This window comes from Myotis daubentonii, chromosome 2 (assembly GCF_963259705.1).
Source record: "Myotis daubentonii chromosome 2, mMyoDau2.1, whole genome shotgun sequence".
Taxonomy (NCBI): Eukaryota; Metazoa; Chordata; class Mammalia; order Chiroptera; family Vespertilionidae; genus Myotis; species Myotis daubentonii.
In genome coordinates this window covers 57,653,018-57,679,168 of record NC_081841.1, presented here as the reverse complement: position 1 = coordinate 57,679,168, position 26,151 = coordinate 57,653,018, and the positions used below count along the sequence as shown (strand labels likewise).

Genomic DNA, 26,151 nt, shown 5'->3' with positions numbered 1-26,151 from the left:
AACTTTTCAGGCGTGACAGAAATGCTCTAGATCTCAATCTGGGTAATGGTTACATGAGTGTCAAAATATGTTATAAAATTCATCCAGCTGTTTGCATAAGACATGTGTACTCAGTGTATAGAACTTATACCTCAGTAAGTGCTATCATGAAATATAACATCATAAAATAATGTTATAATGGCTCTTAAAATATGAATTGATGCATAACCTAATTGTTAGTAAGAGAAACGCATATTAAGATTATGAAATACCATTTTAACCTATCAAAGTGGCCAAAACAAAATAGTTTGATGATACACTGTATTGGTGAGGGCATATATAAATTGGGGCCAGCTCTATGAAAGGCAATTTGGAACTAGCTCTTAAATTTTTAAATGCATACACCTATGTCCTCCACTTCTAAAAATTTATTCTACAAAAATACTGTACATATGCAAGTCATAGATACAAGGTCATCTAACTGTTTGTAATAGCAAATACTAGGACAACCCATAATTTATTTAACCAGCTTCCTGTTGATGGGCCTGGTTAAATAAATTATGGCCTATCCCAGTGATGGCCAACCCATGACACGTGTGTCAGAGGTGACACGCGAACTCATTTTTTTGGGTGATTTTTCTTTGTTAAATGGCATTTAAATATATAAAATCAATATCAAAAATATAAGTCTTTGTCTTACTATGGTTGCAAATATTAAAAAATTTCTATATGTGACACGACACCAGAGTTAAGTTAGGGTTTTTCAAAATGCTGACACGCCAAGCTCAAAAGGTTCGCCATCACTGGCATTTCCCTACAATAAATTATAGTTGTTAAAAAGTTGTTTAAAAGAATGAGATAGATCTGTATGTGCTGATATAAAAGAATCTCTCTGACTCATTGTTAAGAAAAAAAAAATCAAAGAACAGTATGTATAGTATGCAACCCTTTGTGTTTATATGTATGTGTATATGTATTTGCTTGTAAATATACAGTATGCTTTTAGAAGGATCCATAAGAAACTGGTAATAAACTTGCCTTCCTAAAGGGGAGTTGGGTGGCTAGGAGAGAGATAGGAAGGTTTTCACTGTATACCTTCTTATATTATTTGAATTTTGTCACATGTGCATGTAAGACATTGAAAAATTAAACATTTCAAAAAATAAAATTATGTAAAATATTTTATGATAAAATAGCCTTGATATTTTGTTAGTGAAAAAATAGGTTATAAGACAATATTTAGGTTATGATACACTAATTAAAATATATGTATATATGTAGAAAAAACATTAAAAACAAATATATAAAATTGTTAACTGTTTTGGGGGAGGGGGCTGGGGAACTTTTGACTGATGTTTAGTCTCTTCTATGTGCTTTTCTTTGTTTTTAACTTTGTCAACAGCCAAAATATATTAATGTGTAATCAGATTATGTTTAATATTATTAAAGGAAAGTCTACCTTGATTCTTTATTTAAGGTGTGAGTGAGTTTATGGGTTATTCATAGGACTTTTGTGAATTTTCCATCCTTTTTATCTGTACAGTTCATCACACTTCATTACAAATAATAAAATCCTTAATACAAAGAATAAAGTCATAGTGTTACAATAAACAAATTTAAAGTGGCATTGACGCCTCTCCTCCTCAGTGGTAATATATTTCTTTTTTTATTATTTAATTGAACCTAGATTCCTGAATTGTAATATAACTCAGTGTTTCTTCCATCCATTGGCCAAGAAACAGAAATAAACAAGCCATGTTTATTTCAGACCAGTGACTCTCACCTCTTCTCCACCAATGATGTCTGCATGCCTCTTGAAGCCATGCATGCAGCCAAAGGGCTTAAATATAATTCTCAAGCCCCCCCCCACCCCCACCCGCATTCTCATATTCTAACACTCCCAGTTAAAGGATCCCAAAGGGTGCTGCAGGAGCATTAAAACGGAGGGCGCTCTCCAAGTGCTGAAGGCATTTATTGCCCGAGGAACCCCTTTCCCTCAGCATAGGCTAGGAAGAAGGAAGAGACCAGAGAGGGAGGAAGGGTGGCATTCTTAGTATTGTGAGGATAAAATGTATCCAAGAGCTAGAAATGGTGCACTTTGTGATCTCATGAGCAGGGAAAGCCACGGATTATCATTTCGGGGTTCTGGGAAGGCCTGTTACCATTTCCCTTAAATTCCAAGTCGAGCTTTTCATTTCTTTATCATAAGATTTTTATTTCTGTCAAAGTGTAAATTTCTTTTGATTTTCTATTGATTGTACACAGGATAAATTCATTTTGTCACTGGTCTAGTTATTTATGAGAATATTTTATTCATTGGCTTTCTGCATTTTCTGCCTTTAGACTACTCATCTCACCATTATTTATATCTTAAAGTAACTGACACCCAATTACTTTGAGTCAGACTGTAGTATGTTGTGGGGGGTTTCTCCAGAATTTGGGGAATTATGTGTTAGCAAAAGCCATTTTTTTAAAAATATATATTTTTATTGATTTCAGAGAAGAAGGGAGAGGGAGGGAGAGATAGAAACATCAATGATGAGAGAGAATCATTGATCAGCTGCCTCCTGCACACACCCCACTGGAGATTGAGCCCACAACTCAGGTATGTGCACTGACTGGAAATTGAATTGTGACCTCCTAGTTCATAGGTCAACGTTCAACCACTGAGGCACACAGGCAGAGCTACCAAAAGCCATTTCTGATGCCCCCTCCCAGGCCTCTGCCAAGACCACTCTGAAGCCTGGACTACCACATAGGTCGAGAGTTTCTGGAACACAGGGGTTCCTTCTAAATTCCATCAAATACAATCCTTGGCCCATAGGATGGTCTTCATAAATATTCATTAAAATGATATTGAGCCCTAACCGGTTTGGCTCAGTGGACAGAGCGTCAGCCTGCGGACTCAAGGGTCCCAGGTTCGATTCCGGTCAAGGACATGTACCTTGGTTGCAGGCACATCCCCAGTGGGGAGTGTGCAGGAGGCAGCTGATCGATGTTTCTCTCTCATCGATGTTTCTAGCTCTCTATCCCTCTCCCTTCCTCTCTGTAAAAAATCAATAAAATATATTTAAAAAATGATACAGATAGAGGAAGAGTAATAAAATACTATGGACCTGGATGTTTGGAGAAACAACCAGTAAGAGGGGAAAACGTTAACCACTTCCTAATTGTGTCATAGGCTAGCTTGTGGGGAGATAGCATATAAAAATAATACTAATAACATCTAACTCTTATCAGGAGTTTATTATTATGTACCTGTCACTGTGCTAAGCAGTTTATATGCATTATCTCATTTAATGCTCACAGCAATCCTAGGAGGTAATACTATTTTTATTCCATTTTATAGATGCACAAACTGAAGCTCAGAAAAGTAGGTAGCTTGCCCACAATCACACAGCTGAGAAACGGCAGAGCCCAGTTTCAAACTCAAATAATCTGATTCCAGACTCACATTGCCAAAGGGATCTAAGAACTGAAGTACTAACACTGTGTCAGATCCTTATCATGGCTTTTCCTGCCCCTTCTCCATATATCTCCACCCCCAATTTGATATTTCTCCTAATGTTTCCAGACAGAACTAAAGCTTTGTCACTCTGTTTTTCCAACCTCAACCTAATTTTCAGAATTATGCAATTCTCCCACCCATCCTCTCGGAGGAGCCTCCCTCACCGTCTCTTCCCAGGTAATCCAAGACCCCAGAAGCTGGTACAATGTGAGAGACGGGAAGACTTGATGAATTAGGAACACTCAGGGAGACCCTGCTCCTTGGAGGAGCGCCCCTGAGACACACACTCTCTCCCACAGACAGCAGCCGAAGCACTCCCCACAGCCTTCTCGGGAGAGCCTCTCTTCAGTCTCGAAGCCCAGGACTTTCCCTTGTCCTTGATCCCCACCCCAAGCCCCCTTGCTGTCTCCTTGCCCATTTGTGTCTCCCAGCACCTGTCAGTAGTTTTCCATTATGTGTATTGACTAAAACTAATGGGAAAGCCGGCCTACAATCAGGGTCCAAAGATGACCAACCTTTCAACCCTCAGTAAAGCGCTTAATGGAGGCTGAACTTCCCAGCACCAGACCTGATTTCCATGGTGACACCCCTGGGGATTGTTGCCATGGTAATGCTGGAGAGACATGGGCCACAGTGAACATTATCTCCCCTCTCCATTTTCCTTTATGAGGCTCACCCCAAAGCTAAGGGGAGACCTCCTGCTCCCCATCTTCAAATAACAAAGAAATCCCCAGCCACCCCAAACAATAATGACTGTTCTAATAATCCTGCAGGTCCCAACCTATCTTTTCCAAATGAGGTACTTGATGGTTCTGGGGTTTTTCCTCCTTAAGAACCTAGTTAACTACCTGAGAAAGGTAGAAGGTAACGGATACTTGAAAGAAGGAGGGAAGAAAGGGGGGGGTGGAGGGAAGGAGGGAGGGAAGGAATCAGGGAGGGAGGGAGGGAAAAAGAAGAGTGAGAGAAAGAAAGTGTGAGTGTATGTGTGTGTGTGTGTGTGTGTGTGTGTGTGTGTGTGTGTGTGTGTGTGAGTTCTTTATTGTCACCCTTCCCACATCTGGTATAAATGTAGCTGCACAGAAAAGCAGGCCCTGGGACACTGACCACCAAGACCAAAAAAGAGACACTTAAATGGTTCTGGTGAAAAAGTCACATTGGATTCTGAGTGACATACAGAGCAAAACAAGGTCCACAGCACACACAGTGACCCAGACACCCTTCCACCATGACTCAGGCCATGAACTTTGGCTCAGCCCTGTGCCCCAGGTTCCTGGGACTAGGCAGGGGACTGAGGGAGGGATGAGACCCACAGAGCTGCCCCTCCAGCTTATTCTTCTACCCACAGCCACACAGAAAAAAAGCCCACGGAAATGAGAGCGTCTGAAGCCCAGAGCCAGCCGCTGCGCTGCAGAGGCAGAGCTGAGAGCCGTCAGAGAAGGGAGCAGGGGCTGGGTGTGGACTGACCACTGTCTCCCACTGTCACTCTTCCCTCATCCTCCCAGACATCTTGAAGCAGTTCCCTTCACTAATTCCTCAGGGTCTCACACCCTGGGCCCCAGGAAAGGGGGTAGGATATTTCCTTCCCTTGTTGAGGTCCTCAAGGGTCTCCTCGACAATTACTTCTCCCTCGGCCTCCCGAGTGACAAATGAATAGTAAGGCTCCAAGGACGATGCCTGAGACAAAATGGCCCCCCACAAGCCTTTATCTGGGAGTGAGAGAGTGACAGGAAGGGCGAAGGCAAGGGGAGATACAGTGAGACAAAGGTACAGCCCTGCATATATCAGGCAAAGCAGACAGGAAGGACCTGCTATGTAGCTAAGCTAGAATCTGAACTGGCAGCCCCCCCCGCCCCCCCCGCCTCTCCTCATCTCTCTTCCTTCCCCACCTTCCACTGTGTCTCTCCTGTTTAGCTGCGTGAATTGGACAGATCCACACCACAATTCCTTCCCCCAATTTCACCCTATGCCCCATGCCCACCAAGCCAAGAGGAACAGCCCAGAGAGTCTAGAGGAGTTGGTTTAGACTTACCTGAAAAAATCTACGATAAAGGAAGCGACCCTTAAGAGGAGAAGCCTTTTGTAGATTTGCTCCCCCAAAACCAACTCCCTCCTGTTTCTCAGATTTTATATCTCAGAGGGACCTGAGGCTCCAACTCTCATAGCTAACGTCTGCTGTCCAGACTGTTCAGAGAGGAGTCCCCCAAGGTTGATCCACTGGCCTGTGAGGCCTAAGGACCCTGAGACAGAGACGGGGGGCCCTCTCTGTGGGGCAAACAGTCCCATTCATAAGCACACACACCTGGCACCAGCACCCATCTGAGTTCACCGTGCGGGTGAGAGAGCTCGGTGTGGTGCCAGCCTGGGGCCCTTGGGGACAGAACACGTCAGCCGCTCTCTTCCTAAGGCCTGTTTACTCTAAGTCCCATTCTCACTGATTCAGAAGGCCCAGGCTCCCGCCCCTTCTTGCTTTCATTTCTTTAACAACATGCCTTGTGCCAAGCACTGTGGATCAAAGATACAGAAGAAGTGCTCTTGACCTTGAGGACTGTCCTCATATGTGCCCCTCCCTTCTCAAAGGGGCTAGTTTCCTGGCCCAGCACCCCTCAAGCCCTACTGGACTCCACCCCAATCCTTTCAGCCCTTAGCCTGGCAATCCCTACCAACCTAGGAAAGGAGGGGTGGGTGAGGAGTTCCCTAGAAATTCCCTTTGGACCATTACAGATGAAGGACCAGAACAGAAATCTGTGGAGGCAATATGACATAGAGGGAAAGACATGAGCTTTGGAGCCACAGATTTAGGTTCACATCCATGAAGTCACAGTGTGACCTTGAGAAAGTCATTCCACTTCTTTGGGCCTCAATTTCCTCATCCGTAAAATGGAAATATTGACACCAACTTCAGACTGTTGTTTTGAGGATTGAATAGTACACGTAGAGTAACAACCACACGGCAGATATTAGCCCTCCTTCATACGATTTCCTCGATGGGTAGGGGCTGTCATGATGAAGTAGAGGTGGCTTGCTACTTTTTATTGGGTCAACAGAAAGGATGAATAAGCAAATACTTGTTAGGATCTCAGGGTCTGCTTATTTTTATTTGTTAGGGAGAAGGAGGGGGTTTGAAATCCTCTTCCTACTGTACCTGGGAGGGAAACGCAGACATTTCCTTAGGATCCAGGAGGCTTCCTCAAATCTAGGTGTGGCATCATTGCATGTCTTTCTCAGAAAACGCTTCATCAGACCTGTGCCCTCCCTCCAAGTCCAGGCTGCAACTACTGTGCGGAATGATGGAGGACTGGGTCCCAGAGCCCATCCTCTTTTGTATCTCCGCAGAGACCCTGGTCTGTCCCCCTCGGACCTAGTCCATCCACTAGTCTTCCCTTCCCTGCCTTCCTGGGAGCTGGGGGTAGAGATATGAGCCAATAACAAAGGGAAGACGCGCTTTCTCTAGGGGTGAGGGAAAACATTAGAAAAACACAGGACTGGTGGTCAGGGGTGGGGACCCTGCAGGGGGCAGCAAAGGGGAAGGGGGCGACCTGGTGGCGGGGAAAGAGCCCCCTCCCACTGCAGAGACTTGGCAGCGGGCCTGCCAGGCCACACCCAGCCATCCTGGTGCAGGGGAGAGGAGGGGCTTGGGCGAAGATGATGGAGGATGAAGAGCGGAGAGGGGGCACCGACGGATAGGCAGGGACTAAGGCTCGGCGAGGGGTAGGATTCAACCACCTGCCCCCTCCCCGAAATGCCCTCCTACAGAGGCACTCACCCCAATAACGACGCTGTCGTCCCCTTGGAAAATGGGGATGAACTTGTCTCCCCGCAGAATCTCGGCCTGGTTCAGGGGCCGAAATCGGCAGAGCACCTTGATGCTGCACTCGTTGTTGGTCTCCGTCATGGTGGTCGCCGGCTGGGGCTGGTGCACTCCCTGGGCGGCAGAGGAGGTGCGTGCTCCGAGGGAGGGAGCTCAGCGGAGGCCGAGGCGGAGGGCAGGTGCTTGGTCTCTGGGGCCGAGAAAGGTCTGGGGGTGCCCGGGTGCAGGCTGGGGAGCAGGGCCGGGGCGCACTTCCTCGCTCCTGCGGCAGCGGGATGCGGGCGACCTGGGCGTCTGGTCCTCTCCGGGCGCTCTGCCTCTCCGCCCCTCGCGCTGCAGCGCCGCTCTGCGGGCCTGGGCGGGGCGGCGACCGAGGAGCGGGGCGGGGCTTCCCTCGCCGCGGGGAGTGGGGGCCGCTCCACGTCCATCACCCACCGTGGCACCTTTCCTCCCCTTTGCCTCCTCTTCTCACCCCTAACTCTCGAAGATCACCTTGTCCTCACCCCTTCCCTGCCCAAGTGACTCACTGCATCCCACGTCCCTAACCTGTCTGTCCCTCCCCCAGACTCCACCCTCTGAAGGGAATAAGGGGTCTGGGGAGGGCCTGTCCAGCCCCCTCCAGCCCCCTTTACTCCAGGGCTTCCTTCACCCCGTCACAATCCTCTCTCCAAATTGGGAGCACACTTCTTATTCCCTCTCCACACACCCCAGCCCACTCAACCTTCAAGGGCAGTGGCCTATACCCCATGGAGATGGCTGTCCAGGTCCCATTTTTTTCAGAGAAGAGTATCAGGAGAGGTTTGGCTATTCCCTTCCCGTCTACATACAGGGGTGCAGTCTGCTATGTCCCCAACATACATTCCTTTTTGTTGTTGTTTTGTAATATATTTTTATTGATTTCAGAGAGGAAGGGAGAGGGAGAGGGAGAGATAGAAACATCAATGATGAGAGAGAATCATTGATTGGCTGCCTCTTGCACGCCCCCTACTGGGGATCTAGCCTACAACCCCCGCATGTGCCCTGGCCGTAATCAAACCCAGGACCCTTCAGTCCGCAGGCCGGCGCTCTATCCATTGAACCAAACTGGCTAGGGCTTTGTTGTTGTTAATCCTCACCCAAGGATATTTTTCCATTGATTTTATTAAGCGTGGAAAGGAGGGGAAGATACAGAGAGAGGAACATCGATGTGTCACATGAATTGATTGCCTCCCTCACGTGCCCCGACAAGGGCCAGGGATCCAGCCCTAAACCGAGCCCAGCAACTGAGGTAAGAGGTACCTGTCCTTGACCAGAATCCAACCCAGGATCCTTCAGTCCGCAGCTGAAGCTCTATCCACTGAGCCAAACCGGCTATGTCCCCACATCCATTCCAGGTACTCAGTTTGAAGGAAAGCAAGCTCCCATTCTGGGCTATCAGAATTCAAGAGCAGATAAAATTTTCATTTTTGCCTCATAGGTTGGGCCTGGAATGATGAAAGTGGGCAGCAGTAAGTTTTGCAAGAGAACAGGAGTCAGAAAGCAGTGAAGGAGGGGTAGTGATGGGGTGGGTAAGGCCAGAGGGACTTTAAGAGAGGCCTTCTGGGGTAGACTTCTGAATTTGGGTTTCAGGCAGGTTTAGACACCGATTTGAGTGTGTTTCCTGTCCCAGTTACTATTGGACAGAGTCCTAACATCTCAGGCCTTTCTTCTTTTGTTTCTCCCCCTTCCCTCTCTGTTTCTCCCACTTCTCTGGCCCAAAAAAGAAAAAAGGAAGAAAGAAAAGCCAAGCCTAGAGATTACTTGTCCTTCCTGCCCTTAGGTCAGACTTCTGCTGCAGCCCCTGGGCAGAACTATCTAGAAGCTGGCCAAATTGATTTTTCTCCACATCACAGGCCTCCATTAGCCAACAGAGTTAGACTGCAGAAATTGAGGCTCTAGGCCAAGGGGAGGAGCAGGGTGATGGGAGAAGGGAGGAGGGGATAGAGGTTCTGCCTAACAATTGTCTAAGGTCACTTAGACACTATGAGGCAAGGGGAGAGAATGATGGCCTGGCCAGACAAGACCTAAGCATTCAGAATTCAACTGGGAGGGTTTCCAAAATTGGACCTATACCTCTAACCCACCTTGAATTTTAAGGAAACTGAAGGGGAAGGGTTCAGGATAATAAACTGCAAAGGAAGGCAAAGGACTATGAAGAAAGAGGGATAGAGGCTTGGTGAGGAGCCAAGGGAGGATGCACAGAATGACAATGAGTTCCAAACTCAGGAAAATAAGCATCTCTCTAGTCACTTGGTCTGTCACTATTTCTAAGTTTTGCAACATCCTGAAAGCTTAGGGTACATCCTGGGAAACAGCCCAACCTCAGGCCTCCAGGGGCTCCAGCATGGTATCCTTAAGTAAAGGAGTTTCAAAATGCAAGTCCATGGAGGGTCATTGGTCAGAGACAAATGTTTATGGGTAAGCCCTCCCCACCCCTCCGCAAAAATTAAACACACACGCAGTGTGATTATTCATAAAGCAGAATTGATTCTGAGAGTATGTCCTTCTTACTTTCCTGCTAAGGAATGATGGCAATAGTAAATAGATGTTTTTTCCTTTAATGTACTTGGCAAAATGAAAGGAAGCAATGCTATGCTTATCTCGCAAAACTTTGTTGTTCTTATTTTAATTTTCTTTTTTTAAAATGTTGTTTTAATTTTCTTGAACTGTCAAATTCAAAGCTCTGAAACCAGTGAAGTGGCTAAGAGCACAGAGGGTGTTCAGACATAGAGCCATCACTTACCTATGAACTTGGATAGGATTGCTAGATTTGAAGAAAAAAATAGGATAATCAACCCAGCCAGCATGCCTCAGTGGTTGAGCAACAAACTAAGAACACAGTTCCATTCCTGGTCAGGGCACATGCTGGGGTTGGGGGTCGATCCCCAGTGTGGGGCATGCAGGAGACAGCCGATCAGTGGTTCTCTCTCATCTTTGGTGTTTCTATCTCTCTTCCTCCCTGAAATCAATAAAAATATATTTCAAACAAGCAAACAAACAAAAAAAAACAGTATAACCAGTTAAATTTTAATTTCAAATAAAAAATAATATTTATTGTGCTATTGTGTCCCAAATATGGTATGGGACACACTTATGGGTCCAACTGGGGTGTGGCTCAGTGGTTGAGCTTTGACCTATGAACAAGGAGGTTGCAGTTTGATTCTCAGTCAGGGCACATGCCAGGGTTGCAGGGTCCATCCCCAGTGGGGCTGTGCAGGAGGCAGCGGTTCAATGATTCTCTCTCATTATTGATGTTTCTCTCTCTCCCTCTCCTTCCCTCTCTGAAATCAATAAAAACATTTTTTAAAAGCCTATTTATTGCTTATTTCAAATTTAACGAGGCTTCCTGTATTTTATGACAGTCCTAAATTGGGAAGGTGACTTACCTTTTTCATTCCCAACAAGACTGAGCCTTTATTAAAGTTTATTTGTTATCCTTGTTTTTGGAGTCCTGGCTGTGTCACAACATGCCTAGTTGTGTTATTTTTATGTAATCACTTGATTTCTGGGAGTCCAAACTTGTTTATCTGAAAAACGGGAATTAGAAAAGCTCTTTCACAGGCTTGATGTAAAAACTAAAGAAAATAGGTCGGATGAAATAAAAGGCGCTTTACTGTCATCGCCCGCCAAAGCCCCAGTGGGCCAAGACTACATATCCCATAATCCCAGTCGGCGCCCCCCGCCATTACCTCATTCCCTGGCCTCGTTCTCGCCAGTCCCGGCCTCTACACGGGTGTGGTAGCGGGCTGTTCTCGCGACTTTTGCTCTGTCCTCCTGTGCTTCAGCTGTCGCGAGACTTCCTACTCCTCCGCCTCCTCCGCCACTCCCTCTGCCGCCGCCTAGCCCGGGACCCGGACCCAGCCTCTCCCCCACCCGAACTCCGGCCCCGGCTTCGCCGAGGCCCCGGTCCCCCAAACCCGCCTCGCCGCCGCCATGGCGGACCCTAAATACGCCGACCTTCCCGGCATTGTGAGTACAGGGCCGGCCTCGGCTCCCTAGAACCGCGCCCCCACCTCCTGAGGACCCCCAACAGGCACCAACCTGTGACCCCTCCCGTCTGCAGCCCCTGCACCACCCCCAGGGCTCCCGCCGCTTGCTCCGGACGAGCCGCAGCACCTTCCCGCCTCCTCTGATCCGACTGGGCCAGGCCTAGGTCGGCCGACCGGGCCCCTCTTCCGGCCGCCGCCGGGTTCTCGGCCCAGAAATCGTCTCCGGGCCCATATCACTGGGCCCGAGTGTTTCTACCTCCCATGTCAACACCACCCGTGACTCCCCACATCTTCCCATGAGCCTCCCATCCCCACCCAGACACACACATCCGGCCACTTAGTGATGGCCTTCATCCTGCCAGAACCCTTGTGCTGGATGGAGAACTCTGTCCCCCGGGGAGTGCCCTAGCGCCCCGCACGTGCAGGCATGGACCCCCCCTTTGTGCTGCCCTGCCTGCATTCCCGGGTTGGGTGCTGGGTCACAGGACCTTGGGTACTAAGGTCCTGAGTCACTCTCAACTCTTGTGCCAGGGTAGTGGTGTACAGGACCTAATGCGAGGACAGCCCTTTTCCTACTGATGACATAAGGATTGCCAAGGACCCCATGCCCTTTCTGATTAGGGTAACGTCTTGGTCATCACTTATACTCGGCATTTACCATCAAGTCCCAACTGTCCCCACTGTCATCCCTATCCCTCTAAGACATGGGAACTGCAGTTAACTGGGCAGGTGGAAGCGAAGGGACAGGATTCTGGCATCACAGCCTGCCTTCTCTGTTAACTTGTTCAAATGGAATAGGGTCAGGGGTGTTGGTGGATGCTGTGTAATGAAGTCAGGTGGTCACTGCTTCTACCCGCAGGCCAGGAACGAGCCAGATGTTTATGAAACCAGCGACTTACCTGAGGATGACCAAGCAGAGTTCGATGCGGTAAGACTGTGTGCTGCCTCAGGACTCCTCTGGACTCTGACCTCTCCCCCAGGCAGGCCCTTTCTCTTTTCTGGGGAGCCATGGCGATAAGCGGGTATGCCAACCCAGCCTGGGTGGTGTGTTGGTGGCAAGGCCTTGGCGGGCTTGCCGCTACCAGTGAGCAATACCAGGAAGGAGAGTCAGGTCAGTGGAATTCCAACGAACAAGATATGATCCTTGGCCTTTGAAATAAAATTGAAATATCCCAAAACATTTAGGTTTGGGGCGAGTGACTCCTAAGTCCCCTGCACGCTGTACCATGGTAATGAATCATGAAGCTTGAGCTTTTATAAGCTGCTTAAGGTTAGGTCTAGGCCTTCTAGTTCATAAAATATTTCACTCAATATGTGTTCATTAGTATCCTACCAAGAGCTAGACTTTGAAGTATTGAGGAATACCCTTTTATATGACTGTCGGGCAAAGAGTAAGAAAATTATTTGGAGACTGAAGGAAGATAAGGGACCTGGTCAGAGCAAAACAAATTTGAGGAGGAACAGACATTTTTTATATCAGTAGAGGAGAGGCCCTGATAGCACTTTCAAGTCCAAGAACTCAGGAGGAAGGAATTAGCTGTGGACACATTTTAATGAGGGGAACCACTTAGCATTGTTTATTGAATTTGTTTATTAGGTGTTTAATCTTTATTTTTGGTGCAATGCAAGGAAGAAATGCACTTGCTCTCAAGAGTCACCCAGACTAATGGGGGAAGTTAGGATACATAGAGGAAACAGAAGGAAAAAACAAAATTGAGTGAATGGAAATCAACATAGTGAAAATTCTGTATGTAAGTGCAAAGGGGAACAGAGATTTGTTACCGTGTCTTACAGGATGTGTTTTAGGTTCTGTTATTTCCAAAGAGAGCTGGGCTAGGGTCATGTGGGTGGTGTGAGATCTCAATAAAGTTGTGACCAAGAGTCAGTGGGAACAGGCTCAGTGTGCGTGTCTGTAAGTCCTGTGGCTATGTCTGTGGGGCTGTTAGTTCTAGAGAATGCTGGTTGCTGGCTTATAATGTATGGCTTGGCGTACTCACTTATTCCTTATTTGATTTCCCCTATGTGGAAGTGGTTCCTGCTTTGTGGGGAACACCTTCCCTGTCCCATCTCTCAGTGTTTTGTTCCTTGTGGCTTCTGTACTTGCTGGCATGTTAGTCTGTCCCCCAAGCCTGAGTATTTGGAGATAATGTAGATGTTGTCATTGCTCAGGCACCTACGTATGCACCTGTCTCTCCAAGAGGTATCCTATTAGGAAGCTGTCTCTGACCTCACAGGGCAAGAGTGTGTATGCTGAGGGCTTCACTCTACTGTCACAGTTCAGATACTGCTCAACTCCGGCCTAGGCCACTACCTGTAAAACATCAAGCCTTCATGGTGAGATAATGAATGGAACTTTGTCCCTTTGTCCTGACTTTGATACAAACAGGTAGCCCCTTTCCAAACCAAAAAACACATTGTAATTTTCCTTCTGAAGGTAATGGGATATCTCTTAATAAAAAGATGAGACCCATTCCAGGCATGGAAGAACCTGAATGTGGAGCCCTGATTGGCTGTTTCTCCCTGCTGAGCCTGAACAGTATATTTTAGTAAAATCTAATGGGGAGAGAGGGTACCATAAGTATTCTTTTCTTGTGGCACATTGCTTAGGATGCGGTATAGAAGTGTATAGGATCTGGATGGTGAATATTCCATCCTTTAAGGCCCAGCTAAATAAATACCTCTCACTAGGGAGGAGTGAGAAGGATGGGGAGACCTTTACTATAGGAGCCTGGGGGGTGGTTACTGAGATGTTTCCTGATGTCAGCTAATGTCTTTGGCCCCTGCATTTCCCTGTGGGCCTGAGGAGGGCAGCTTTCGGGAAGTCAGCTGAGTAATGGTTCTGCCACTGCTCTTAATACTGACGTAAATGTGCAACTTGAGGAGCAGTGGGTGGTACTTAGATAATCCAGAAACCTCGTGTCCATGAGACTTGGATTCTCACCAGTGGCCTACCTCCTCACCTACCCTCCTAAGACCTAGCACAGGTGACAGTGCATATTACCATTATTGTGACTGAACCATGAGGTTTTCGGGAACCTTCTTAACCCCTGGCAACAGCGTGCTCTGCCTGTCTCCAGATTATTTTCTCCCCCCGCCCTAGATTATTTTTAACTTAAATTTTATTGGTTTTTAAAATAGGTTATATATGCACATAGAACAAAAGTTTCTCTTCCCACCACTGTCTGCCCATTAAGTTCCCTTCCTTGGAGACAACCAATATGACCAGTTTCAAATGGAACCCTTTCGGCGTCTCGGATTTTTATTGGAAGGAATAGTCAGCCCTAGCTGGTTTGGCTCAGTGAATAGAGCTTCTGCCTGTGGACTGAAGGGTCCTGGTTCGATTTTGGCTTGATCCCCAGTCGGGGGCGTGCAGGAGGCAACTGATCAATGATTCCTTCTCATCATTGATGTTTCTCTCTCTTCCTCTCTGAAATTCATAAAAATAAAAAGGAATAGTCAGAGAGGGTTGACCCTCCCTGTCTTTTAGCCTCCTTTCTCTGTTTGCTCCACTGTAGAAGAAATGGGGCTGCCTAACGAAATAATGTCCTGTAATATTCCTTAAAGATTGTAATTGCTGGTTTAACTTAAACATAAAAGTTTTACAATTCCCATAATGGGGAGATAGGAGAAGAAAGTAATAGAAGGTTTTTTTTGTTTTTAATATATTTTTATTTATTTCAGAGAGGAAGAGAGAGGGAGAGAGAGATAGAAACATCAATGATGAGAATCATTAATCAGCTGCCTCCTGCACGCCCCCTACTGGGTATCGAGCCCGCAACCTAGGCATGTGCCCTTGACTGGAATCGAATCCAGGACCCTTCCTCAAGCCAACGCTCTATCCACTGAGCCAAACCAGCCAGGGCAGTAGTAGAAGGGTTTTTTTTGTTTGTTTTTTTAAATATATTTTTATTGATTTCAGAGAGGAAGGGAGAGGAAGAGAGACATAGAAACATCAATGATGACAGAGCATCATTGATCGGCTGCCTCCTGCACACCCTCCACTGGGGATAGAGCCCACAACCCAGGCATGTGGCCTGACAGGGAACCAAACCTGTGACATCCTGGCTCCTAGGTCGATGCGCAACCACTGAGCCGTGCCGGCCAAGCCATGGGTTTTAATTTTGATAAAGATGATCCTGAATTTCCTACTATCCCTTTAAAAATGATTTTAGCAGGAAGTATTCTCAAATGAATGGGCCAGAAAACTGTATAGGCTAGCCCCATCTTCCTCTATCTGGGAGGATCTCCTCTCTGGATTTCAGACACTCCTGGGTTTATTGGGGTGATGGGCTTGTTTGGAAACTATTCTTAAAATGTCTTGTCCAGAAAGCTAATTCCCATTTGGAATTCCATCTCTTCTGGGTCCATAGCCTGCTTTGGGTTTGTGGGGCATTCTGCTCATGATTTTTGAACTGCTGGAACAAGGATAGTATATATTTTTATTGATTTCAGAGGAAGGGAGAGAGAGAGAGAGAGAGAGAGAGAGAGAGAGAGAGAAACATGAATGACGCGAGAGACTCATCAATCGGCTGCCTCCTGCACGCCCTCCACTGGGGTTCAAGCCCGCAACCCAGGCATGTGCCCTGACCAGGAATCAAACCGTGACCTCTTTTGTTCATAAGTTGATGCTCAACCACTGAGCCATGCCAGCCAGCCAAGGGGAGTAAATTTAGAAAACCTCACTGGAAGTAGGATTTGGTTTCTCCCTTTATGCCATAACTATTCTCAATGCCATGTGAAAGGGGGGAAAAGTGACCTGCCAAAGTTTGGTGGGGCCCTGGCAGAAGCTTCAGTTTTTCAAAGGGTAGGTACTGCTGGACACTGCACCAGGTTGAAATGACAAATGGTAGGTTCTCTTCCTTACAGTTTGGGGTATCATAGAGTATGCTTGATTGTGTTCATTAACTGTTGGCGCACTTGAACTTACCTGAGTTTTTCCTGATGCTTCCCCCATCCTCCCTCCTCACCACCTTGCCTGGACACTAGTTTGCACAAGTAAGACCATTCGATGCTTCTTCTCTGCATGTTTTTTTCATCTGCCATCTCGCATGCAATGCTCTGCCACTGTGCTATTGTTATAGCTAATTTAAATTCTAATGAGTCCCTAGCTGGATCACTAAGGGGCCTGCTGGCCGTATGTTTAAAGATCAGAAATCAAGGATTAGAAGCACAATGATGATCCATGAATCATTGTCTCTTCCTCTTGGGAAGTCTGCAGAATAAAACTGTCCAATGGAGGATGGGATAGAAACATGGAGGCTAGGAATGCTTGGGCACATAAGGCATTCAGGAGCTAGAGTTAGAAGGGGGTTGCCTTTCTCAGACTGAAATGGAGTTAAGAGAAAAGGAATGACTAAACTATTCCAAACAGGGATGAAGAACAAGGGGAACAGCCACAGTCCTCACTTCTTAGCTGTGTGTGGATTATGCCTGGAAAACTCAATTTAATATTCTAGGCTGAGCCTTTACAGAAAGATAAATTGGATAGGCAAAAGGGGTATTATATGCTAATTTTAAGGTAATAACTTTGTTTATTTGTGCTTTCATGAGTCTTTCTGTTTCTGTTCCCCTCCTTTAGAAATGGATGGTTGCTCAGCACTATGTTGGTCCATCCTGGACAGTTTTATTCTTCTGTACTATCCATGCTCCTTGTCTTCATGGTTCCAAAGTCCCTCTGGCTGCAGTGTTGGCATAGACCCTGAACAGGCCTCTCCCCCCTATCTGATCTAGAACCTCAGGTTTTGCCTCTAGGCACAGCCATTTAGCCAAACAGCCCTGGGGAGTCTGGGAGTTCATTAGTGAGAGGGACTGGGAATCATCTACCAGATAAGCTAGTACCTGGTATCAGGGCACTTAGAATTTTCAAGTCAAGGTGGCTGGGTGTAGTAGGTTTCCATGGTGACTGTTACTATTCCAGGTTACAGGAATTATGCTTAAAATCTCATCCATAGGACAGATCTGGAAGTGGCATATATTGTTTGCAAACTAATAATGCCATTTTCCTTTTCTTTGATTTTTCTGTCCTCCTGATTCTGATTGTTCTTCATGATTTGAACTTGATTTATGGCCCATTGTCCTCTATTTCTCCTTGAGTTTCTCCCAAACTGATTTTAGCTTTGTGGGGCAAGTAAGAGAAATGTGTAGTGTGTGTGCCTCCCCTCATTTTGTATGCATGCAAATGTGAGCGCATACACCCACTCTGTAGAGACATCCCAGCCTAGACCACAGGACCCAGGTTCACCTCTACCCTGAGCTGAGGGAGGAGTCTGCTAGGGTGGACCCTGGCATCAGGCGATGGGGAGGTTGAGGTTCAGGTATATTTAGCGGAAATCTCTACTAAAGAGAAGGAAGCATTTGACCCTCCACACTTCTATCTACCCGTCAGTAGAGCTCCTGGAGAGGCAGGGTGTACAGCTGGACTCCCCTTCCTGGTACTTCTTTACCAGTCTTGCCTGGAAATGAGATTCTTATCTGTGTGGCCTGGACTAAAATAAGGCCTCTTTTAAATACTCCCACCTTTCCCCTTTGTCTACCCTCCAACCCCTGTGAATCTTGTGAGTAGAGGGTTGAAGAAACGTGTTCTGCATATGGGCTGGTAGCTGTGAATCTTGGAGTCCTCTGCACTCTTTGTGCTAGCACATCATGGCAGAATTGCTCTGGATCCCTCCGAGCTGCAGGGTGAGCTACCCATCACTCAAGAAGTAATCAAACACGAAATACACGAGGGACCAGGATCTGCCCTGTGTCGTTTAGCTGCAGAGAAGGAGAATGGGGCTTCAATCAGGTGCTTCGTATTTCCCTAAACTCACCATCTGCTAAACCTAAAATTATAACAGACTACCCACATGAGCACTCTCATTGTGACTGACTCAGTCATCCAAATGTCTGATTCTTCTACACTAGAGAAACCAGGGGACAGGAAGACTTAAGCCATGAACTGCCCCCTTGAGGATTATGGACCCTCAATCAGTGCAGGTCCTCAGAATCTCCATAGCCTCTGCTTCACATTGCCATTTCTACAGCTTCCCCTCCACCTCAGCCTTCTTTCCCCCCACTTCCCTGTTCCATGCCACTAGCTTGCAGCATCTAACTACTAGTTCTCAGATGATCCTGAATTGCTGCTGTTACTGGCAAAGCTTCATGACATCCTCACCACCAGAGAGAAAAGGGACCCAAGCTCTTCTTTCTTCTGGGGGTATGTGACAACCCGAGCTGAAATTTCTTGGTCCCCAAATTTTGCTAGGCTCCCCTGGGCCCTGTGGTGCAGTGTGTTTGAAGACTGTCATGTAGTGCATGTGACAATTTGCTAATAACAATTTTGTCTTTTTTTTTTCCCCTCCCTCACCCCCATTTCCCCACTCCCTTTCCTTTTAACTCTTGATTTTCTCACCTCTGGGGAAACCACAAGGAGCTGGTAAGAAGCCTGACCTTTCATCTGCTTTTTAGTGGGGTGTGCTGGATGGGCAGTTGTTTTTCTGTCCTTTTGTCTCTACCAAATCTTTCATCTATTCAACCCCACCCCAGCGACAACCTTTTCCCACCTCACAAGTCACTGTAATAACATTGCCCCTAACTCATGCCCCCAGATCTCTGAGACACTGTGGAGTAGGTGCCACTGGAGGACTGAAGTGTTCTGCCCACCTGTCTCCAGGGCCACACCCTCAGAGGGCTCCTCAGGGGTGCCAGTGTCAGGCCGCCCTCCTGACCCAGCACATGCTTCTGTGTCAGGAACAGTGAGGTGAAAGCATTATCCATCCCTCTTACTGTCCAGAACCTCTGAAACTCATAGTTCTGTGTATTTGCCTTTCTTACTCCACCCCTTCCTTATTTTTAGGAAAGTAAATAAGAAAGTAGGTTCTCATCTGCACAGTGCCTGTCCCATAATAAAGGTTTAACACAATGGAGCTATAATTTCTTTCTTTGGTCTGTAGACTATATCTCCCATTCCTCTTTTTAAGAGAAATTTTTTTTAATGGGTTTCTACTTCATTGGCCTTAATTAGGGCACTCACAAAGAGGAGTGGCATATTACTGAGTGTCAACCTTCAGAGAAGATGGTTGTCTTTCCTGAGCACGAGTCCTTCTCAGACACTTAGAGACGCTAGAGACCACACAGTTATTTGGCTGGTGGGTGCTCAGGCCTTAACATTTCAGAGAAGATTAAAGAGATGATAATTTAGGACTCAGTTGTCTTTTTTCCCCTAGGCCCTTGCATATGGGACATTGAACCCTGTTGTTTTCCCTTAATCTTTAGCTCTTATCCCTCTGCCCAGCACTTTCCTGAAGAAGAGGGAAAGATCAAAGTTGATCAGTTCTCCTTACCCCCTTTCCTCCCTTATTTTTAAAGCTGCCACTCACACTGATTCCTTCTTTAATAGCAGACCAGAGATGAAGGATGGAGCTTTTGTCTGCTGCTTTTTCTCCATCAGTGTCTCTTTATCACCATCATCCCCCCACCCCTCAATACCCACAGGCAGAGATTCTTTTTCCTGGCTGCATATTAGAAATATTAGAGTCACCTGAGTAGCTTTTAAACCAACCTACTGCACTGGCCCTACCCTGGAACAATAAATCAGAATCTACAGAGGTGAGCCCAGGCCTCTTTTTCTTTCTAATGTTTTAAAAAATTGGTTTGAGAGAGAGAGATTGTTGTTCTACTTATTTATACAATCATTGGTTGTTTCTTGTATATGCCCTGACCAGGGATCCAACCCTCAACCTTGGATCAAACCTTCAACCTTGATGTATCAGGATGATGCTCTAGGCCAGGGCCCAATATTTTATAAGTGATTCTGTTGTGCAGCCAGGGTTGAGAACCATTATTCCAGCTAAAGGAAAGAAGACTTATTTTGTCTTCCTTCTGTAGAAGGTGGAGGTAGCATCTCCAAAAGAAAAGGACTCCTGAATGTCCCTCTCCTCCACCCCCGCCCTCAGTAATGTAATGAGCACTGTCAGACTGCTGACAATTGAAGGGCAGACATGCAGTATGAATGCCCAGTCTTGGTGTAGTTATTGGAATTTGAACAGCCAGTAGATACCCAGTAAGGAGGGAACCTCTCTGCCTCAATTTCTAGAGTAAAATCTCATTCCCTTTCTTTACCATGTCCCCCGTTTATGGGGTAGCTTCAGCGCTTAAGAGCCAGCAGAGAGGTCAGGGAGGGCTGGAGCTGGGGCTTCTCTTAGAATAGATGCTGGGTTATCTCCATTTCAGGACTTGTCTATGGCCCTTGCCCATAGGTATTCTTGGCAAGCAGATACTGCTTCTGCTTGTTGCTTCTAAGATGTCCCTTAAAAAATAATACAGTGTGTTCTTGCCTGTCTCTCTTCCCCTGAATTCCCTGACTTCATGGCAGCTTAGAAACAGAACTTCTGGTCAGGCTCTTTGCCAGCCAACCTTCTTTTTCTATCAAAGAGCTGATGTCTTCCCTTCAGCAGCACATTCAAGTCCTAATATTCACTCTTAGAGTTGGTAGCTTGATTGTCTGTTATTCCACCTCTTTTCCTCCAGCAAGAAGGGAAATTAGCTTGAAAGTGGACTTCCTCAGCAGCAAGGAAATTTACTTTTGGTAAAAAGTAAAGGTTAAAAGGTCAGGTTCATTTCTTACCCTGAATGCATGGTATGTGCCAAATAATGGGAGGGCCCAGTTGGCTGGGGCGGGGGAGTGGGGAGGCTATGCTTCCTCTGTTCCCAGTTGAATCAGGGTGTTAATGTTTATACAACTGAGACTACAATTTACCAGGAAGCTTCAGTTTCCTAGGTCGGGCCTGGGTCGGCAGCTTGGAAAGTAGGAGCCAGTCTACTTATATATAGGGGATTTTTATGGGGAAGTTCTAGAGTGTGAATGAGACTGCCCAGCGCCTGAACTACCTATTCCTGCAGGAGGAACTGACGAGCACAAGTGTAGAGCACATCATTGTCAATCCTAATGCTGCCTATGACAAGTTCAAAGACAAGAGAGTGGGGACAAAGGGACTTGGTGAGACTGGGCTGTAAATTGGCTGGGGGGAAATCTGTCCTCAGGCCTTAGTGCCTTTTGCTTTGGGAAAGGGTCCCTCATAGAGATCCCTGGGGGAAGCCTTCATTGTCACCTGAGACCTTGACTGCCTTGGGCTTAGATCAGGCCCTTAATTTCATCTTCTTTTGTTGACAGATTTCTCAGATCGTATTGGAAAAACCAAGAGGACAGGATACGAATCCGGAGAATATGAGATGGTTTGTTGTGTGTGTGTGTTGATGGGAAAGGTACAGTGATCCTCTCTAGCAGGAGATCAAGGGATGCTGTCAGATTCTGAGTTTCTCTTTGGTTGGGGGTCCCCATCCAGAGGGGATGGGGAAAGAAGAACCCAGTAGGATGCATCTGAGGATGCTTTATTCCTCTGCTGTTCGCTCTGGAGAGTCTCCAGGCCTCCAGCTATCTCAGTTCAATAGGGTGTAGTAGATTCTGAGTTGGATGTAACACCCTTACAATTCAAGCCCAGGGTTTGGATAAATTCCTGAGGTTCCCTGTACTGGGGGGTATAACATCACCTTTTGTGCTTGCTCTCTAGCTTGGAGAGGGTCTGGGAGTGAAGGAGACACCCCAGCAAAAGTACCAGCGACTATTGCATGAGGTCCAAGAGCTGACAACTGAAGTTGAAAAAATCAAGGTAACTATAAACTATCTTCTCCCCTCTCTGCTGTGACTTATAGAACAGAGGAGGACCTCCCAGCAGGAGGAGAACGAGTCCCTGTGCTCCCGGATCCACACGAATATTCAGTGCTATAGGTGACTTCCAGCCACAGCTAGATCTGACCCTTTTTTTTTTCCTTAGTTCACTCTTGCCACCCTTCAACTGTCTACTTTTCATACCAGACAACAGTGAAGGAATCAGCCACTGAGGAGAAGCTGACCCCTGTGGTGTTGGCTAAACAGCTGGCAGCCCTGAAGCAGCAGCTGGTTGCTTCCCACCTGGAGAAGCTGCTGGGACCAGATGCAGCGATCAACCTTACTGACCCTGATGGAGCTCTGGCTAAGTGGGTGCTCTACTTGGTTGAGAAAGCATTGCTAATTGGGGTGTAGAAGGACTAAGCCAGGTAGTGACAGGCCTATTAAGAGATGGCCTAGCGGTTCCTTAATGCTGACTACTCTGAGGTAGAATGAGAAAGAGTGGCTGGGCTGGCCTGCATCCTTCAAGTCATGATATTATTACTTGGTCTTCTGACCTAGGCGCCTACTACTACAGCTGGAGGCAACAAAGAACAGCAAAGGGGTTGGTTCAGGGGGAAAAACCACAAGTGGGACCCTCCCAGAGAGCAGCCTTGTCACTTACGAACTACATTCGCGGCCTGAGCAAGACAAGTTCTCTCAAGCTGCCAAAGTAAGTATGTATGTACTGTGGATTGGGGGCCCAAGAGGGAGGCAGGGGAGATGTGGCCCTAGAGACTTTCCTGCCTTCCTCCAAGGGATCAGTTCTGGGGAGAGGGTGCTTCTGATCTTTTTAAAAAAAAATATATATATATATATATATATATTTGATTTCAGAGAGGAAGGGAGAGGAAGAGATAGAAATGAGAATTGATTGGCTGCTTCCTGTACGCCCCCTAGTGGGGATTGAGCCCACAACCCGGGCATGTGCCCTTGACGGGAATCTAACATAGAAGCCTTAAGTCCACAAGTCGATGCTCCATCCACTGAGCCAAACCAGCTAGGGCGCTTCTCATCTTTTCTTTTTCTTTTTTTTTTAATATATTTTTATTGATTTCAGGAAGGAAGGGAGAGGGAGAGAGAGATAGAAACATCAGTGATGAGAGAGTCATTGATTGGCTGCCTCCTGCACGCCCCCCACAGGGGATCAAGCCCCACAACCCAGGCATGTGCCCTTGACTGGAATCGAACCCGGGACCTTTCAGTCCACAGGCTGACGCTGTATCCACTGAGCCAAACCAGCTTGGGCGCTTCTGATGATCTTAATGTCTCATTCTTTCTGTTCCCCTCACCCATCTACTTTCAGTTGAGATTTTAAGATTATGACTAGGGATATGTTCCTTGGAAAGGCATCCATTGGTAGAGGGAAGAGCAGAGGGGAGTTGCAAGCAGACAAGCAGAGGATAGCAGTATCTTACCTCCCACTGCAGCAGCAGGGAGGTGATGGCAAATCTCACCTCCTTTCTCCCCCTAGGTTGCCGAACTTGAGAAGCGCCTGACAGAGCTGGAAGCAACTGTACGCTGTAATCAGGATGCTCAGGTCAGGTGCTCTCCTATTCTTAGTCTTATCCTCACATTCTATACCCTCAGCCTGAGGTCCACAGCATTCCACAGAATCCTGGGAGGCGTCAGGAAAGGGTGTCAGTACTGGAATCAGCCAGTGGGCTCCCACTAGAACAGGAAGGATGGGGAAAGTGGTAATCATATGGAGAGAGTAGAATCACTGATTTCTTCCCTCCTCTTCCCCACCAGAATCCTCTTTCTGCAGGTCTGCAGGGAGCCTGCCTAACAGTGAGTGTGAAAAAGAACTGGAGTGTTTGGGGTACGAGGGGATATTGGGATCGGGTTGCTTGGAGAATGATTTTGAGGTCTACATTTATATATTAATTACTCTCAGTGGAATATGGGGTGGCCTCTTCCTAGTCTGATCTTTTCCTCTTTATGAAACTTGTCCCAACCCCTTCTCCCAGGAGACTGTAGAACTGTTGCAGGCAAAGGTGAGCGCCCTGGACCTTGCAGTTTTGGACCAAGTGGAGGCTCGGCTACAGGTATTAAGTGGAGGACAAAGTGGATTACAGATCGCTTGGGACTTGGGAAGCCCTGGATGCACTTACCTATCAGCCTTAAAATCTGTGTTTGCAGAGTGTCCTGGGAAAGGTGAATGAGATTGCCAAGCATAAAGCTTCTGTAGAGGATGCAGATACACAAAGCAAGGTCGGGAAGACATCTTTCCCCATCTCTCCACCCTTTCCTGCTTCCTTATGTTCTCCGAGTCATCCTGGTGGCAATGAGAGCACTGAATCCTCAGGTCCCTGTCTTTGTAAACCCGTGCCAGCAGAGAAAGGGTAGTGCTTTGCTCTGTCCCCACCTAGTTGACCTCACCCCACCCTAGTAAAGTGAGTGTGTACTTCACTGGCAAGTAGGCCAGCTCCTCTGGGCCCTGTCCTGTCCCTCCAGGTGCACCAGCTCTATGAAACCATACAGCGCTGGAGCCCCATCGCCTCCACCCTTCCTGAGCTGGTGCAGAGACTTGTCACCATCAAGCAGCTGCACGAGCAAGGTGGGAGGGGTGTCCAGAGGAATTGGAAAGTAGGCAACTTCTATTCCCTTTCCTCTTGTCTTGCATTCTAACCTCCCCCATACCTTTCTTTTGTAGCCATGCAGTTTGGTCAGCTCCTGACACACTTGGACACCACACAGCAGATGATCGCTAGTTCTCTCAAGGACAACACCACCCTCTTGACCCAGGTCTGCCCTTTATTGGTTTGCTGCCTCCCTTCTTCAGACACACAGACCAGGCTCTCCAGCTGAGTGTCTTCTGCCTTAGCCCCTTTGGTGGCATCGTTTGTAGCAGGACCTTGGTTTGAGTCTTCACACTGTTTTCAGTGGTTGTGGAAACTTAGCCTGTGAACTTCGGTCTTGCCCTCTGGAAAATTATACTTATTTCAGAGTTACGTGGACGAGGTTAAATAACCTGGGTGAATTGTTAGTTCAATAAACATCAGCTTTTCCTCTGAAACCTACCCTTTCCCCTGTAGTCTCAGCTTAGCTTTACTCTCTGGGTCCTCATCCAGGTTCTCCTGAGCATAGTACATTGGGAGGAATATGGGCTTTCACGTCAGGAGCTAGGCTCCAGCCTGGTTTTGCCACTTCATTTCTGACTCTGAGCAGTGAGTTTCACCTTCTTCCTTCATTCTTTTAGCAGTGTCCAGCACATAATGAGTCCTTGGTTTCTGTTGAGACACAGTTTTCAGTGCTGGGGGGAGGAGGAACATTAAAGTTGAGAGACCAGCATCACAGGACCATCAAAATAAGTGAAAAAATTTACTTGGTATAATGTTCTTCCTCTGGAGCAATTTTCTAACTTTAATCAGTGAACCTCTATTTCAACAAAATCTTACTTGGCCCGCTTAAGAATCCTGCCTGCTTGGCAGACCCTGACCTAGGTCCATGGTACTCCAAGAGTAGTTTGAAAACTGCTATAACCTCCCTGCTCTGAGGCCCGTAAGCTGTGTTTCCATTTCATTTTGTCCTAAAAATTTCTTTAGGTCCTCAGCTAGGTAAGCACCTGGAATTGACAAAGAATAAAAACATCTCTATCACTTTCTAGGTACAGACAACCATGCGTGAAAACCTGTCCACAGTTGAGGGGAATTTTGCCAACATTGATGAACGGATGAAGAAACTGGGAAAGTGAGCCCCTTGGGAGATGGAGAACAGGGGTAATACCTACCCCTTTGAACTATGTTAACAGGTTACATAGTTTTCCCTTAATTATAACTCTTGCATCCCCATCCCATTTGACTCTGGGTACAAATGGTTCTTCTTGCATGTAGGGTTTATACCCCTCCTCTGATGACTAGAGGGGTAGCTGGGGATATTAGATGGTGGTCTCCCCTCAGGCCCTGGGCCCAGCCACATGCCAGGTCATGTCCAATATTGCTTTGTCCTGTGTGGGAAGGATTGGGTCTTGTCCTGCAGCAGTTTCTGTGGCTGATTGTAACACTGTACAACTGTTTCTGACCATTAAATGCTGTTGTACTCTGTGTGGCCTCTGCTGTGTTTCCTGGGGAAGAGGCAGCACTGAGACATTCATAGCATAATAGGCAGGCTAAGCTACTATCTACTACAGGAGAAGGAGTTAAATTGTAACCCGTTCATACCA

The 26,151-nt window shown here is 46.9% G+C and overlaps 2 protein-coding genes across 3 annotated transcripts in view; one reads left to right on the top strand and one right to left on the bottom strand.

The window, feature by feature from the left end:
* KIF5A (kinesin family member 5A) overlaps positions 1-7,660 on the bottom strand; it is a 28,572-nt gene extending 20,912 nt beyond the window's left edge. Inside the window, exon 1 of the mRNA XM_059683381.1 lies at positions 7,251-7,660. Within this exon, the coding sequence (XP_059539364.1) occupies positions 7,251-7,379 (129 nt within the window). The 5' untranslated portion in view covers positions 7,380-7,660. The remainder of the gene's footprint in view (positions 1-7,250) is intronic.
* A 3,449-nt stretch (positions 7,661-11,109) lies between these two features.
* Positions 11,110-26,032, top strand: DCTN2 (dynactin subunit 2). 2 transcript variants are annotated; one of them, XM_059683376.1, is made up of 14 exons: positions 11,110-11,282; positions 12,162-12,230; positions 21,182-21,278; positions 21,453-21,514; positions 21,850-21,948; positions 22,155-22,315; positions 22,509-22,659; positions 23,461-23,526; positions 23,739-23,777; positions 23,957-24,034; positions 24,129-24,200; positions 24,444-24,546; positions 24,643-24,734; positions 25,597-26,032. In XM_059683376.1, the coding sequence occupies exons 1-14, from the start codon at positions 11,247-11,249 to the stop codon at positions 25,681-25,683; spliced, it is 1,212 nt and encodes a 403-aa protein (XP_059539359.1). In that variant the 5' UTR covers positions 11,110-11,246; the 3' UTR covers positions 25,684-26,032. The 2 variants fall into 2 exon arrangements, with proteins under 2 accessions (XP_059539359.1, XP_059539360.1); XM_059683377.1 differs by lacking the exons at positions 11,110-11,282; positions 21,182-21,278 and having other exon boundaries at positions 12,210-12,230.
* The last annotated feature ends 119 nt before the right edge of the window (positions 26,033-26,151 follow it).

What these genes read in the sequence shown, in the direction of transcription:
- DCTN2 (XM_059683376.1), top strand. Translation starts at nt 11,247, where the DNA reads ATGGCGGACCCTAAATACGCCGACCTTCCCGGCATT. An exon ending in GCTGTAATCAGGATGCTCAG is followed by an intron (nt 23,527 to 23,738) that starts GTCAGGTGCTCT and finishes CTTCCCCACCAG; the next exon opens with AATCCTCTTTCTGCAGGTCT. An exon ending in ACACCACCCTCTTGACCCAG is followed by an intron (nt 24,735 to 25,596) that starts GTCTGCCCTTTA and finishes ATCACTTTCTAG; the next exon opens with GTACAGACAACCATGCGTGA.